Source organism: Somniosus microcephalus, chromosome 4 (assembly GCF_052327205.1).
Source record: "Somniosus microcephalus isolate GS21.2 chromosome 4, FLI_Smic_1.0, whole genome shotgun sequence".
NCBI lineage: Eukaryota > Metazoa > Chordata > Chondrichthyes > Squaliformes > Somniosidae > Somniosus > Somniosus microcephalus.
The window spans coordinates 268,917,811-268,935,613 of NC_140990.1; the positions used below are offsets into that span (position 1 = coordinate 268,917,811).

Sequence of the window (17,803 nt, forward strand, 5' to 3'; positions counted from 1 at the left end):
ACTGCAGCAAGACATGCTTGTTCCTGTACTCAAACCCTCTCGCTACGAAGGCCAACATACCATTTGCCTTCTTAACCGCCTGCTGCATCTGCATGCTTACTTTCAGCAACTGGTGCACAAGGACGCCCAGGTCTCGTTGCACTTCCCCTTCTCCCAATCTATTGCCATTCAGATAACAATCTGCCTTCATGTTTTTGACACAAAAGTGGATAACCTCGCATTTATCCACATTATAATGCATCTGTCATGCTTCTGCCCAATCACCCAACCTGTCCAAATCATACTGGAGTTTCTCGGCATCCTCCTCACAGCACACACGCCCACCCAGCTTTGTGTCGTCTGCAAACTTGGAGATATTGTATCTAGTTCCCTCGTCCAGATCATTAATATATATTGTGAATAGCTGGGGTCCAAGGACCGATCCCTGCGGTACCCCACTCGGAAAAAGAGCCGTTTATTCCAACTCTTTGCTTTCTCTCTGCCAACCAGTTCTCTATCCAAGTCAATACCTTGCCCCCAATCCCATGTGCCTTAACTTTACACGCTAATCTCTTATGTGGGACCTTATCGAAAGCCTTTTGAAAGTCCAAATACACCACATCTACTGGTTCTCCCGTATCTATTTTACCAGTTACATCCTCAAAAAATTCCAGTAGATTAGTCGAGCACGATTTACCTTTTGTAAATCCATGTTGACTTTGTCTGATCCGGTCACTTTTTTCCAAGTGCTCTGCTATTACATCCTTTATAATGGACTCTAGCATTTTCCCCACTACCGATGTCAGGCTTACTGGTCTGTAATTCCCTGTTTTCTCTCTACCACCATTTTGAACAGTGGGGTAACATTAGCTACCCGCCAATCCATGGGTACTGTTCCAGAGTCTATCGAATTTTGGAAGATGACCAGCAATGCATCTACTATTTCTAGGGCCACTTCCTTAAGTACCCTAGGATGCAGATTATCAGGCCCTGGGGATTTATCAGCCTTCAATCCCATCAATTTCCCGAACACCATTTCCCTACAAATACTGGTTTCTATTAGTTCCTCCCTTCCATTAGACCCTATGTTCCCTGACATCTTTGGGAGGTTATTTGTGTTCTCCTTTGTGAAGACAGAACCAAAGTATGTATTTAATTGGTCAGCCATTTCTTTGTTCCCCATTATAAATTCCTCTGATTCTGACTGCAAGGGACCTATGCTTGACTTCACCAATCTTTTTCTCTTCACATATCTATAAAAGCTTCTACAGTCAGTTTTTATGTTCCCTGCAAGCTTATTCTCATACTCTATTTTCCCCCTCTTAATTAATCCCTGGGATTATATGCTGGGCTATATCCTCTAACTTGATAATATAGAGGCGGGGAAGGCAGGGAGTAGGGAAAAAGTCTGGTCTCCAGTTAATGTCTGGATAGCAGTTATAGTGAATGGCAGACGCTGAACTCGTGCTATCCAATCCCCTGTTGTGTCACCTCTAAATTTGGCCAAACTGGTGTGGTTGGCTATTTTTAAAAATTCACACATTCACAAGGATTTGCACAATTTCCAGTTCTATTCCTTTGCAACAAATCCAATGATGCCCTTGTGCTAGGATTTTCATGTTGCATTGACACCAGTTGCAAGTACAATAATAAAGCACGAGTAATGAGTCATGCATTCAATACAGTGCTTCCTTTTGAGACCTACCTAAGGTGGTCTGGTAATGGAGTAGAATTGGATTCAGTGTTGTGCTCAACTTATAAAATTGTATTTGGTCAAGGGATGGTTTTATCATTTTTTGAGCCTTCAATGAATCTGCTGAATATACTTCTGGTGCTTGGTTATTTTGCATAATATGTTCTAATACATCACTGGTACAGATTTTGTCACTCTTAATCGCTCTATACTTTCAGGAACAGTTAGCAGCTGAAAACAGTAGGTTAAAAGAACAGATAAAGGATTATCAGCAAAAGCAGAAGGAACTTAAAAGAGGCATTGAAGAAAAAGACCATCAACTGAGACAGCTCGGAAATGAATTAAAGGAACACACTGACTTCTTCAGACATGGTGAACCGCGCTACTGTAGACCAGACTTGCAGGTAAGACACAAAGATGAGAGAGTGATGTCACTTCTAACAAAAGTCTTCCGAATGGGCACCGGTTGACAGAGCATGTAGCTCCCATATATGAGAAGCACGGATTTTTTTTCTCTTACTGGGCACTTTGGTTGTGGAGCCATTTCCAGTCATCACTTCAAGAAGAAACAGTTAATCAGAATAAGGGGCACCAATGAAGCTAGAGAATGGATTTTTGCTGCATGCCAAATTCAGCTCTTGCTTCATTGGGTAAGAGGCAGTACACTTTTTTTAAACAGTTGCTGATTGATCTGTTTATTTCTGGCATTTTCTGTTTTTGTTTCTTAATGGGGTCAGCGAGTGACCTCTGTGCTTACATGCTGCTGTAAACACACAAAATAACATGACCTATTTTCCTGTTGCATTGCCAAATGTGATTTTGGTACTTTTGAAGTGCAGTGCAGCAGCAGATGAGGCCTAATAAAGTTTTCCTGGTGAAATATGTACCATTTTTCTGGTGTTTATTTTTTTACTATTTCTAGTGCTTTTTTGGACACTGAGTGCTGTCAGTTGTGTTAAATTTTTTATAAAATGGAAGTCAGAATAAAAATGAGACGTTTTATAGCAAAAGGAATGAATCTTTATAGTAATGTTGCTGCATGCCTTGTGTAATGGGTGTGACTGACCCAAGGTCTATTCAGTTTTAGATCTTAAGAATCTGTTTCTTATATATTTTTGTGGGAATGTTAGTACAGTACATTAGTTAGTAATGTTAGAACTTAAAAATGGTTTTCTGTGACAGCTAGCTGACGGTAGCCCGCGTAGTATGTAGATGCCACTTCTGTATATGCAGATTGCTTTGCAAGTATAACAGACAACAAACATTGGGCCAAATCTTAGTGGAAAAATAACGGCGTGTTAATGCACAAATCAGCCAGCAAATTCAGGAGATGAAGAGTAACATCATGAGTTGCGAATCTCCAGAACTTGCTGGTTGATTTTTGCTGCTCCACTGTTTGCTTCACACAAACGGCATCTCGCTGTTGGCCTATTCCTTATTTTAAATAACTTGCTGGATTTGCACATTAATTGCCAATTAAACTTGCTGCAGAAAGTTAGAGCTGGTGATTAAGAGCATAAATACCTTAACTACATGATAATTGTTAATGTAATGGCAATCAAGCTCTCTGGCCCAAAAAGGGAACAATTTAAATTGTTCACTCTCATTCCTGCATGTAGTCAATTGTTGTTGGAGATTTTTTAGAAATCAAATTTTAAATTCTACTTTTTTTTTCTTTTCCATTCTGTCTTTTTTTCACTCTCTCAATCCAATCTTTCTTTCCCTCTCTCTCCTTCTGTACCTGATTTGACTCTAATTCACCCTTCTTCGTCGTTGCTCTGTTTCTGTCCCAATCCTTAAATTTCATTGGTTAATCAGATGCACTGTTGGTCTTGCTGTTCACTAAGGTCCCAGATGCCCCATTGCCCTCGCCGTATTGTTATCAGCTTGCACTTCCAGAAAGTTATGATGCAAAATTTTTTCGAGCTGAAGTGTGCAGGAAAATGTCTAATTAATGACGTACGCCGCGAGATGCCCCACTCCAGCAAGATTTGGCTCATTATCTTGTGTTGGCTATTCTAGGAGGGAAGAGAACTCTTTCCCATTGTGCAAGTGTTGATTGCATCAGGAAATGTGTCAGGCAGTCTTTATCTTTTGAACCCTACTTTGACCATTTTGACCAATTAATAAAAAAACAGAAAATGCTAGAAACACACAGCAGGTCAGTCAACATTTGCAGAGAGAACAGGCAAATTAACATTTGAGTGCAGCCCCTTTTACAAAACTGTTTTGGAGAAGGGTCTGTGTCTGAAATCTTAACTTGTCTGTTCTCTTCACAGATGCTGACTGTTTTTCCAACATTTTCTGTTTTTATTCCAGATTTCCAACATCTGCAGTATTTTATTTTTTACTTTACTAATTCAGAACATAAGAACATAAGACATAGGAGCAGAAGTAGGTCATTTGGCCCCTTGAGCCTGCTCCACCATTCAATAAGATCATGGCTGATCTGATCTTGGCCTCAACTCCCCTTCCCTGCCTGCTCCCCATAACCCTTGACTACCTTATCGTTCAAAATATCTCCATCTTAAATATATTCAGTGACCCCAACCTCCACCGCTCTCTGGGGAAGAGAATTCCAAAGGTTCACGACCTCAGAGAAGAAATTCCTCCTCATTTCCAATTTAAAAGGGTGCCCCCTTATTCTGAAGTTATGCCCCCCTAGTTCTAGATTCCCCCACGAGGGGAAACATCCTCCCTGCATCCACCCTGTCAAGCCCCTTCAGAATCTTATATGTTTCAATAAGATCACCTCTCATTCTTCTAAACTCCAATGAGTATAGGCCCAACCTGCTCAACCTTTCTTCATAAGACAACCCCTTCATCTCAGGAATTAACCTAGTGAACCTTCTCTGAACTGCATCCAATGCAAGTATATCCTTCCTTAAACAATGAGACCAAAAGTGTACACAGTACTCCAGGTGTGGTCTCACCAACGCCCTGTACCGTTGTAACAGGACTTCCCTACTTTTATACTCCATACCCCTTGCAATAAAGGCCAACATTCCATTAGCCTTCCTAATTACTTGCTGTACCTGCATGCTAACTTTGTGTTTCATGTACTAGGACCCCCAGATCCCTTTGTATTGCAGTATTTTGTAGTCTCACTCCATTTAAATAATAATTTGCTTTTTCATTCTTCCTTCCAAAGTGGATAACCTTGTATTTTCCCACATTATACTCCATCTGCCACATTTTTGCCCACTCACTTAACCTATCTATATCCCTTTGCAGACTCTGTACTCCTCACAACTTGCTAACCCACCTATCTTTGTATCATCAGCAAATTTGGCTACAGTACACTTGGTCCCTTCATCCAAGTCATTAATATAGATAGATTGTAAATAGTTGAGGCTCCAGCACTGATCCCTGTGGCACCCCACTAGTTACTGATTGCCAACCATTTATCCCGATTTTCTGTTAGTTAGCCAATCCCCTATCCATGCCAATATATTATCCCCAACCCCGTGCGCTCTTATCCTGTGCAGTAACCTTTTATGTGGAACCTTATCGAATGTCTTCTGGAGATCTAAATACTCTACATCTACTGGTTCCACGTTATCCACCTTGTTTGTTACATCCTCAATGAACTCTAGCAAATGTGTCAAACACGATTTCCCTTTCATAAAGCCATGTTGACTCTGCTTGATTGTCTTATGATTTTCTAAATGTCCTGCCATTACCTCCTTAATAATGGATTCCAGCATTTTCCCAATGACAGATGTCAGGCTAACTGGCCTATAGTTTCCTGCTTTCTGTTTCCCTCCTTTCTTGAATAGTGGCGTTACCTTTGCAGTTTTTGAATCCGCTGGGACCTCTCCAGAATCCAGGGAATTTTGGTAGATTACAACCAATGCATCCACTATCTCTGCAGCCACTTCTTTTAAGACCCTAGGATGCAGGCCATCAGGTCCAGGGGACTTGTCGGCCTTTAGCCCCATTAGTTTGCCTAGTACTTTTTCTCTAGTGATAGAGATTGTTTTACGTTCCTCCCTCCCTATAGCCCCTTGATTATCTATTATTAATGGGGTGTTTTTAGTGTCTTCTACTGTGAAGACCGATCCAAAATAATTGTTTAGAGTTTCTGCCTTGGGGTCAAGATCCTTGGGGGACCCCAGATAAAAGAGAAGCTGGGGTTAGGGTTGCAAGGTGGTCAATCATAGAATCATAGAAAGTTACAGCATGGAAGGAGGCCATTTCGGCCCATCGTGTCCACGCCGGCCAACAAAGAGCAATCCAGCCTAATCCCACTTCCCAGCTCTTGGTCCGTAGCCCTGCAGGTTAGAGCATCCCAAGTGCACATCCAAGTACTTTTTAAATGTGGTTAGGGTTCCTGCTTCTACCACCCTTTCAGGCAGCCTTCCAGTCACAAAAACACCCATCAACCATTACCCTCTGGTCATGGATTGAGGCTAGTGAGGAGCTTGGGCCAGAAAGAAATGAAGGTTGGGAGAGTGCTGGTGGGGAGTTTGGGAAGTGTCAAGGCCTCTGATGGAGTAGGAGGGCTTGGCAGTCTTTGGGAGAGCGAGATGTCTGGTAGCACTCTGGGCATGGGCTCAGGAATGCTCGCACAGTGGAGGCTGGGTTTATTTAGAAGGAAACCAGGGAACACTCTGGAAGGAGGGGGTGCCAGGAAACAATTTGGGTGAGTGTACTTTGTCCTGCCTAGTTGGGGCAGACAGGCCTCTGGCATTTGGGCAGGTGGACCTGATTGAGTCCAAGGATGTGGCCAAGGTCGCAGCAAAGAAACACTGAATCTTGCGTCTGATTAGCAGCATTCAAGAGCATGGAATTAGTTGTCATGTGGTACCCTCTGACCAATCAGATCTCAGAAACTGAACTCCAAGGAATGAGAGGGATGTGTAGAATTTTTAAACATTTCTAAAAATTAAAGTAAATGCAAAGTTGCCAGAAATTATTTCCGAAATATTAAATCGGTGTAGAAACTACAGTTTATGAGCCGCACGCAGAGTTTGAGCCCCAGCAATCCAACCTGCAAAGTCTAAGCAACATGGCTCTATTAGCACTTCTATTTCTTATTTGGTAGTTTCTCCTGTCTGAATGTTGAGGGCCAGGAGGTTTGGAGAGGGATGATCTTAGCACTGTTGCCTCATTGGTAGATAATTCATACCTTAAAACTCCAAGATCTGTTGGTATCAACAACCTGAGGTATATACAAATTAATAGGAATGTGGATTTGAGCTTTACATGTGCCCCAACTTTGTCTTGTACACGCCGCAGTGCCCCACTAAGATGAAAAGACTTGATCAATCCTGTGTTAGATTAATGCTTGTAGTGTGACACAATTTCAGCAGATGGTGCTCACTGATCATGTACGTGCTCAGTCAATTGGAATTGGCAGTTCCAGCCTTGCTACATACATTACATTAGCTGTTATATATTTTAAATAGTTTATGGTGAAAATGCTATTTATAAGAATGTGTATACCTTACAACTGAGCTGTGTTCTCTCAGTAATAAGGGGGTTGACTCTGTTTCTTTATGTTTAAATATTGCATATACTCCAAAGCAAAATCTAGTCAATTGCTTTAAAACTGTTTATATTTCAAGGTGAACTGGAAGATGGCTGAATCATCATCAAAGAAGGCTGTTCCTTTGGCAGGGACTGATCATCATCCTCTATACAAGTATGATTTTTTTTCCCGCATTTAATGGAAACTTGTTTTATACAAATAATATACTTTGGTAACATAAACTCTCATAAGTAATAAAGGCTACTACAGTAGGAAAACCAGAATGATTTTCTTCATATATTTTAATGGTGCTAATGAAAATCTTAGCAGCAAATATTTTAGTTATGTTGATCAAATGTAGCAACATTCAAGAAGCTAGGTTTCATGAAGACTCCATGTTTCTAACAGTAATGGTATTCTTTGAAGTTGCAAATTAACGCCTTATTTGCTAAATGCCTCACAAATGACACCAATATATATGACCAGGTGATTATGGTGAAAGAGATGATAATTAAAGGGATCTGGCCAAATTAAGTAGATAGGCTAAGAATGGAAGCTCGGAACTGTGGAGGAGCAGAGAGACTTAAGGATCCAAATACAGAAATTACTAAATGCTAGTGGACAGGTGCAGAAAAATCATTAAAGAGGCTAATGGAATGTTGGGCTTTATCTCGAGAGGGGCTGTAATATAAAGGGGTCGAAGTTGTTATATGAAGCTCTGGTTAGACCCCATTTAGAGTACTGCATTCAGTTCTGGACACTGCATCCCAGGAAGGATATACTGGACTTGGAGGGGGTGCAGCGCAGATTCACCAGAATGGTACTGGAATTGCACAGGCTTGCATTCCCTTGAGTATAGAAGATTGTGGGGTGATCTAATTGAGGTTTTTAAGATGATTTAAAGGAGTTGTTAGGATAGATAGAGAGAAACTATTTCCTCTGTTGGGGGGAGTTCAGAACAAGGGGGCATAACTTTAAAATTGGAGCTAGGCCATTCAGGCTGATGGCAGGAAGCATTCTTCACATAAAGAGTAGTGGAAATCTGGACAGACTCGAGGAGCTGAATGGCCTACTCCTGTTCCTATGTTCCTAGATCCTTGGGTGGTGGGGGTTCCAAAGGTAACAGTGCTGGAAATGCTCGAGCTATGATTGGATAGCTAAGAGTGGAACTAAGTCCAAGAGCTGGACAACAGAGGAGGATGTTGTGATCAACCATGCCAAAGGCTGCAGAGAAAACGAGGAGGAGTGGTGCATTAGATGTAATTTGTGACTTTGATGAAGGCTATTTCAGTGCTGTGGCTGGGGTGGAAACTTGATTGAAGATATTCAAAAATGGATTTGCAGGAAAGCTGGACACTGATTTGGCAGGTGACCAATATGTTCAAGGAGCTTTTCCCATTGTGCCTGGCCTTCCTTCTGCGTGCCCTATTTGAATCATTGTTCTTGGAACAAGTACTCGGTATTGCTAACTTATTTGCCAAGGCAATGTCCTAGGGGCTCCTGCACTACCTATTTGCTCCTCTTCCCATCCTGATAGATGATCACCCACTTCTAATTGTTTTCCTCTGTCACTCTGTGGCCAGACCATCTCTTGGAACATATATTCCAGAAACACCTCTGCATCCTGCCCCTGTTGCTCAAGCTCAGTAACTTGGAGCTTGAGAGAGTGCATCTTGCAAATGTGCCTTATTCATACAACCTGTCCTGCAATTGAAACCCTTTTAAGCTTTATCCAATGTGTCATGCAAAATATATAACTATATTAGTGCGACAATATGGAGAAGGACGATGTAGGTATAGAAATCAGGCAGGGGGATTGTGATATACTTGAACAAATTAGCGTTGAGAGGGAGGAGGTACTAGCGGTTTTAGCAGGCTTAAAAGTGGATAAATCCCCAGGCCCAGACGAGATGTATCCCAGGCTGCTGTGTGAGGCAAGGCAGGGGCTCTGACACAAATTTTCAGAACCTCTCTGGCCACAGGGGAGGTGCCAGAGGACTGGAGGACAGCTAACGTAGTACCATTATTCAAGAAGGGTAATGGGGATAAACCAGGGAATTACAGGCCAGTGAGCCTAACATCAGTGGTAGGAAAATTATTGGAAAAAATTCTGAGGGACAGAATTAATCTCCACTTGGAGAGGCAAGGATTAATCAAGGATAGTCAGCATGGCTTTGTCAGGGGGAGATCATTTGATTGAGTTTTTCAAGGGGGTGACTAGGTGTGTGGATGAGGGTAGTGCAGTTGATGTAGTCTACATGGACTTCAGTAAGGCGTTTGACAAAGTCCTGCATGGGAGACTGGTCAAGAAGGTAAGAGCCCATGGGATCCAGGGCAATTTGGCACATTGGATCCAAAATTGACTTAGTGGCAGGAGGCAGAGGGTGATGGTCGAAGGTCGTTTTTGTGACTGGAAGCCTGTGTCCAGTGGTGTACTGGAGGGATCGGTGCTGGGTCCCTTGCTGTTTGTAGTGTACATTAATGATTTAGATATGAATGTAGGAGGTATGATCAGCAAGTTCGCAGATGACACGAAAATTGGTGGAGTGGTAAATAGCGAGGAGGGAAGCTTCAGGCTACAGGACGATATAGACGGGTTGGTCAGATGGGCAGAACAGTGGCAAATGGAATTTAACCCTGAAAAGTGTGAGGTGATGCATTTTGGGAGGACTAACAAGGCAAGGGAATACACAATGCATGGTAGGACCCTAGGAAGGACAGAGGATCAGAGGGACCTTGGTGTGCATGTACATAGATCCCTGAAGGCAGCAGGACTGGTAGATAAGGTGGTTGAAAAGGCATATGGGATACTTGCCTTCATTAGCCGAGGCATAGAATATAAGAGCAGGGAGGTTATGATGGAGCTGTACAAAATGCTAGTTAGGCCACAGCTGGAATACTGTGTGCCGTTCTGGTCACCACACTATAGGAAGGATGTGATTGCATTGGAGAGGGTGCAGAGGAGATTCACCAGGATGTTACCTGGGCTGGAGTGCTTCAGTTATGAAGAGAGACTGGACCGGCTGGGGTTGTTTTCCTTAGAGCAGAGAAGGCTGAGGGGGGACCTGATTGAGGTGTACAAAATTATGAGGGGCATAGATAGGGTAGATAGAAAGGAACTTTTCCCCTTGGTGGAGGGGTCAATAACCAGGGGGCATAATTTCAAGGTAAGGGGCAGGAGGTTTAGAGGGGATTTGAGGAAAAACTTTTTCACCCAGAGGGTGGTTGGAATCTGGAACTCACTGCCTGAAAGGATGGTAGAGGCAGGAACCCTCAACATTCAAGAAGCATTTAGATGAGCACTTCAAACGCTATAGCATACAAGGCTACGGGCCACGGACCAAGTGCTGGAAAATGGGATTAGAATAGACAGGGCTTGATGGCTGGCGCAGACACGATGGGCCGAAGGGCCTCTTTCTGTGCTGTATAACTCTATGACTCTAATAGTTCCAGTTTTAAGTTGCAGTTGGAAAGTTTGTCCTGCTGCAATATTGGCATACACATGAAGCTAGGACAGAGTTGCAAGGTTGTTTCAGTGCTTTTCATGCAGGCTTAGCCAAAGAGTAGTAAGTTGAGAGGAAACTTTTTGTAGCATACATATTTTGCCCACGTACTCTATATAGGGAAATGCTGGTTAGTTTTAGGATGGCAGATATTCTGAGGCAGGAAAACTTATTTATCATTTGACACTAAGTTCTCTCAATGTGAGCCACCGCGTTTACCCTTTGTTCCACCATCTTGCACACAGTCCAGATGGCTCTTGTACAGGAATAGTGCCCTACGATACTAAATGGAACAACTGTATTTTGATGGAGCTGCACAGCGGTTTCTTTACCGGTTCTGTGCCATTACTTTCTAACTGCATTGTTGCTGTCTGTGATGCACTTACTGTTAACAAAATGAACTTCCCTTTTAATTATAGTTGCAGTGTCCATAAGAGCTGCAGCACAGGATTTCCCTCCCTTCTGCTCATCCCCGAGGTGGGGCCAATCCAGGCTGGGGGTTTGCAAAGAATATGTAATGAGGCTAACCTCAAGATTTGGTTAGACTGACTCTTAACTTGCGCATACAAAGATGTTTCAAAGTACCAGTTCTACAGACTCAAAGTTGGGTGCAGAAAATGTACCTTATGGACCGCTTTTAAAAATCTTTCTGGACCTGAAAGTTGATGGGAATAGACAGACCAGTAAACTGATACTCTTTGGGTCCTAATCAGTTTTTCAATCCCTGCATATGCCATTTTGCCAAGGAACTGTCTGCATGTACTGTAAGTTTGGGGTTACTTCTTTAATAGCCAGCTTGAGTATCAATTTAGTGGATTTTATAATGCCTTATTTTGTGAAGACTGCATATCCATCCTGGTATTCTATATCATTTATATGGACAATTTAATGCAGATTGTCCCTTTTTTTATGTTGCTGCTGTCAAGTGAGGTATCTACCATTGGAACTAATGTTTGGTATAAAGAACATGTTTATTTATAGATATGGACTTTGCAAATGGCGCAATGCCTCTCAAACCCATCCTATTGAGAACGTGAAAAAGCTATCTATATAATTAAAAGTCTTGCATATTGCACAACACATCTCTCTCTAAGTGGCGTATTAAATCTGGCTGTAGCAGAATAAAAACTAACTCATTGACTTAAATAAACAACGTAAGCATGCTAATTAGCTGAAATTTAGATCAGCAAAGAACTACTTGAAAGGCTACAATTTTGATAAATCAGATGCCACATTTATTCTTTCAAAGCCATTCTGGCTGCCTTACTCTGACTTAGTTGAATATATTGCTGTACAAGTAGCATTTAGAAGATGATAAACCAATAAAAATTATTCCCCTAAAATCATGAAAATTACATATACATTTCTCTTCCTTTTAATAAGGTATTCCTTATTCCCATACTACTGTATTTGTTTCCAGAGGTCTACCTGTGTCTTAAGGTCTTGAGAATCATTGCTTCTCCTTTTCTGCAATTTGATTTCTTTGCCTTTGTTTTCCCCCATCTTTTTGCTTTGTAGTCAGGCCTAAACACAGATGTATTAATCGGGACCGACTTTCAGTTCATGCCCTTGGACTATTTTTTTCAAAAGTCCCTTTTTATTTTCTTTACCTAACTGCCTTTCTGATCTTGGGTTGTGCTCTTTCTCTGCTCCATAAAGATTTTCCATTTCTCCTCCTCTTCTGTGCCCCCACCCCCAGCACAGCTGAAAATTGTTCCAACCTTCACAAACCCCCATTCTTTCAAGATGTTGAACAGTGCCATGAGAGATAGACTAGCTGTGTAAACAAATATGCAAAGTGTTTATTTAACAGCCCGGCTGTGACAAATATCCTTTGCAGCAACAGTTTTGGATAAAAAACATTACTATATATCAGAATTGAGCTCCCATGATGGTCTTGTGTGTAAAAGGCACTACCTTACCCTACTGAGCAGAAGGCCTCATGTCTGTGCTTAGTAGTTGGACTCACTTGGGATAGTAACTATGGTATTACAATTGGCCTCAGTACTCTTGGCACAGGTGGGGAAAAATCAACTAAGAGATTCTTGCTCCTCATCACTATCCAATGACCCCTGGGAAGCTTGTGTGTATGGATATTAGATGAGAACAGGATTGGGCTTGGCTGTGATGCCCACCATAGCTGAGGAGTCCACTGACACACGCATGGGCTTAGATTTGAAACATGGTCTCTTGGGCTAGTTATTCGCACCTTTGGAACTGTACCCCAGCAAGAGGAGGGGAGAAAATTGAGTTTCTTGTGTGTTATTGGAGCACATAATACCATTCAAAGGGTCATTTTATTCAGTTATTAACTGGTAGTAATAAACCATCAATGAATACAGAACAGATATGTTATAGATGGGTACAAGGGGTGCCAGGATAGCGAAGCCAGCTTGCATTCCTGCCAGGGTCTTCAGTGAAGTACCTCTGAATTCCTGCTGGCATGATACCAACCCCTGAAGGGGTGATTATCTTGCCATGCTGGTATGAGTTTGAAGTAGTAATGCAGCAGGATTTATAGTGCCAATCTAGTGCTGGATCATTGTAAATGCCAGATTAAATTGGACACAAACTTGGCAGTATAGACTGGTTATAAAACATTCGACTTCTGTGTTGAGGAATTAGTTCCAAAATGTGATATTCTCCCATGAAACTAATACTTAGTTCCAAAATATTGAAGGTTACCACTGCAATAAATGTCATTGCATTTATAACTAAAGGCTTGATGCAAAGGGGTTTTGGTATTTGTACCTGCACAAAGAAATAAAGCCATTTATTCAGAATGTGGTTCTTATCACCACCTGGTGGCCTGCCTCCCAACCAGATGATCACAGGTTCAGGAAATGTGAAAAATTGGCAGTTTTCTACTTTGCTATAAGCGCACCTTCTGTCAGCTGATCGTGTAACAGCATTGATTGTGGTCACAGCCAAGTCTGAGACCTAGACCATCCCTCCTTTCTGCTGAAGAAGGCTGTGTGGTGGCAAGTGATTTATGTGGGAAATTAACGTTAAACCTCTTTTCTGATATACTAATACTTATATTACAGAGAGAGGTTGGACTTTGCTTTTCAGCAGGTTTGTCGAGAATTTAAACAACTGTCTGCCTTAACAAAGAAACAAACGGAACTTCTGAGTAAATATAACTACAACAAAGAAGTAATAAGTGAGTACTGTGCACATTTTCTTTGCATTGTACTTCAGTCGTTTCGGGAATCGAATGGCATTTTTGTAAAATTGCAAAAATGCGTACCTGAATTTTTTCACTAATTAGAATGTCATATCCTCCCCCTAGAAATCTTTTTACTATCGAAGCCCTTTATTTTCTTGCTTTGTATTTTCACCATATTTGAAACAACTACAGTAGTTTTTTTTTTAAGTGATGGACATACATTTAATTACAGAGGAAAAATCTGCAGACTTTCTGGACATTGTTGAAAACGCAATACAAACGACTGCTTGTTAATTTTGCCATACTGTCAGATTTTGTATATTTGTAATTCATGTCAGCCTATAGAAACGCACTGCTACTTCTGACTGTAATAATTAAATATCTTCAAATTCTATGTATAAGTTTCCAATAAATTATCATTTTTGAAAAGGGGGAAAAACAGTAGTTAAAATCAAAATAATTTATGGAAATCTTTCATGTGTTCAAACTACTGTTAGAAATTTACTGATGGTTCCAGAATCTGAGTTCTTATCTCCAACTAGGTGTTTTTTCCTTTCTAAATTTTATAATACCAAAGACGCAAGATCTGCCTTGACACCAATGATGTAATGATTACAGAAACTGACAAAAAAGAATGTTTAGTATTGGATGTGCCAGTAATAGAATGAATTGCAAACTTTAGTTTAAAGGTTATAGATGTCCAGTGACACTAAAATGGTAGGCAGATAATTGCAAGATTTTATCCCAATATCCCTGACTGACTTGACACTGACAACAATACCTACTTCACATCCTGAGCACTCACCTTTTTTAATAAAGGTGAGTTTCATCAATTGGTTACTTTGCCGAAAGTGATGTAAACATTCCTTCACTTCAGGTGGCTTTAAAGAAAGCTGTGAAATCTAAATATAATTTTTGCCTTACTTTTATTTTCTGTCTTTAGGCCTTCCCAGTCACATACTGCCCCCTAGCTTGGGGGGAGGGGAGGGAAGCAAGTGACTTGTTCTCAGAATTTTACCAGTGCTACTCTCGAGCAGTCACTAGGGAGGTACACAGCCCAATGTCATTTGCCCTCCAATTTTCTCCTTTGTATGGGCTCACGCTAGACCTCTGCTTGCCACTGTGTAGTGCAGTGAGTTGGAGCATTCTGCAGATTGCGTGTAGTAAAATGTACATTTTGTGTCTGGGATTTTTTAAACAAAAGGATTACTTACAGTAACCTTTCAGTGGAAAATATTAAGGATACAACAGTTCAACTGTATTTCAAGATGTAGAGATGGGGTTAATTAATATTTTCTTGTAATAGTTTAATTGTTAGTGTAGATGGTTATTCATATTTTAGTCTCTAGAAAATTAAATATTTTTTTTAAAAAGTATAATTTCCTTTTTATTACCCTGAAGGCATTTTCTGTTATCCCCTTTCTTTCCTCATGCCATACAACACTCTCATCCATGAGGATGGGCAGGCAACCTGTTTCCAGATCTTTGCAAGTGTTGTGAATCTAGGAGGTATATATTTCTCTCATTCTCTGTGCAGAGACCTTTGGCTTCTAATTAGGACCTCCTTATGCAACAGGGCAGAAATCAGATACTTAAGATTTTCCGATCGTTTTAATGCAAGTGGTAAGCCATTCATTATAAAATAATGATGATCAAACAATCAAAGCTTTAGTGTTCGAGAGTTTCACGTGTGAAGCCATGTCCTACCAATCCATGCTGCTCTGTTGATCTAGCAGAAGGTTTGTCAGTGATCAGCTGTCGCTCTAAGGTGTGGATTGCTGTCCTTTCCAGTCATGGATGCTGGTACTGGAACTCCAAAGCAATTAAAAAAATAAGGATTGGCTAGAATTTAAATGGCCTTTCAGGAATTGATGAAAACTATCATTTATTCTCACAGATTAAAAAAAAAGTAACATTTTTTTGGAACAAACTATATGGCACATTAAAAGTACTTCTGCCCCCCCCTGTGTAATGTGCTTTACCTATCTTGATATAGCTAAAGGAACTCAATGCAAGTATTCTATTCTTAGTGAAGGATTGATGGAATCAAGTTTTTTCCCTATATTTATGATACATGCCTGGTAATGTGCTAAAGGGGAGATGGTGCAAATTTCAGGATGCTAATGACTACATAAAAAGCTTGAACATTGCCCCTACAGTTTGATACCAGAACTCTAAGACTCTGTTACATTCTTGCAAATTTTCTGGCTTTTATTTTCCACATAATTTATGATCCAATTCTCAACAAAAATGTTTTTTTTTGGTTATTCTATTTTAGATGTGCTTTTCTCAATGCCTATACAGTGTACTGATGAAGGGGAGCAAGAACATGACGAACTTTTTGTTGGGAAGGACAAAAGTATATCTAAGAGCTCTATTGGATCACATGGGCACAGAATGCATCAGGAACAACTTCCAGTTGTTGAGACTCTGTTTGATCTAGATGTCAAATTCCCACCCTCAGACAATGACTATGATTTCCTAAACAGCGCACCAGAAAAACTAAGACCAAAACCTCCTTTTGAAGATCCTACTTGTAAAGTTGAAGAGGTACTATTGAAAGATGACATCCATGACTTTGAACATAATAAGGAAGAATGCACTTCATTTGAAACATTTACTGAGGGACCAACTAATGAGGCATCACAAAACCCTTTCTGTGATGAGCAAGGAAGGTGTACAAACATTAATACTTCCATGGGTGCCACAGTTGATAAGAACCCATTTAGGAGTCCTTCAAACCCTTCAGTTCTTAAACCTTCAAATCCTTTTCTAAACGTTGAAGAATCTCATCAGATGGTTCCATCAGCACCAACAGAGATAAGAGGACCACAACAGGTACGTCAGAACATCCTAAAACCAGCACTATAAATCATGTATTTCCATTGCATTCTTAGTTATTCAGCAATATGAGTGAGTCCATATTTGCAATGTTTTTGGGTCAGATTTTGCTGTCAAAATAACAGTGAGGCTAATGGCGCTCGCCGTTATTTATGCGTAAATGGTACAACTTTAGGCGAGGAGCAGTTGTGCTGTTTAAAGCCAATATCCAAAAATTGCTGTCCGAGTAGTGCCACTCTGTGTTAGCTTCGCAACAACAGCATTTTGCTGACTGCCTCACAATTGACATGCTTTGAATGTTGTGAAGTTGCTGTATTGGCGCGGTAAGAGGAAAACTTGTCACCGAAATTTAAGTCTTGTCATTTCAAGCACAAGTACCCTATTAATAACATGATAATTGTTAATTACGGCCCATCAATCTCTCTGGCATTGAAAATTAACTATTACAGTTGTGGAGTCTCATTCCTTCAGGTATTAATTGTTGTTGGAGATTTAAATTTTTTTAAATTGAAACTTTTTTTTTTGCTTTCCTTTGTCTCTTTTTTTCTTTCTCAATCCGATCTTTCTTTCCCTCTTTATTTCTCTTTCTGTACCTGATTTGATATTGAATTCACCCACTAAACTTTCTTCTGCTGTTTATTTCTCAATCCTTCAATCTGATTGACCCTGTTCACTCAGGTCCCAGATACCCTGTTTCTCTCGCTGTGCCATTAACAGCTTGCACTTTCAGAAACTTATTGGGCAAAAATGTTTTGAGCTGAAGGGTGCAGGGGCAAGTCTAACTAACGGCAGTCACCGTTAGATGCCCTGCTACAGCAAAATCTTGCCCATTGTTTTTGTCTAAGTCTCATTATTTTTGGCCAGTCACTGAGCAAAGGGTTTACATTATTATGCAAGACCTAACGATATGATTCTCATGAATAGATGTATTACAATGTTAATCAACGCTTAAAATTATTTTGTGCTTTATCCCCTCAGCCTATTAAAGAAAAATAACACTACTTATGTCATTCAGTAAAACTATGAAACAAAAAACTATTACACATAAGCTATCCATTACTGATTCAGATTGACATTGCCCAAGGTATTTTATCCCCTCTGGGGGGGGAATGGAGAAAGTGGATTGTTTGCAAAATTTTTTTGCA

General features: G+C 40.7%; 1 protein-coding gene across 4 annotated transcripts in view; it reads left to right on the forward strand.

The window, feature by feature from the left end:
- Positions 1–17,803, forward strand: part of tank (TRAF family member-associated NFKB activator) — a 77,182-nt gene that overhangs the window by 38,099 nt on the left and 21,280 nt on the right. For all 4 annotated transcript variants that reach the window (XM_085986407.1, XM_085986406.1, XM_085986408.1 and 1 more), the window contains 4 exons: positions 1,891–2,076; positions 7,243–7,319; positions 13,696–13,811; positions 16,096–16,655. In XM_085986407.1, the coding sequence (XP_085842533.1) occupies positions 1,891–2,076; positions 7,243–7,319; positions 13,696–13,811; positions 16,096–16,655 (939 nt within the window). The remainder of the gene's footprint in view (positions 1–1,890; positions 2,077–7,242; positions 7,320–13,695; positions 13,812–16,095; positions 16,656–17,803) is intronic.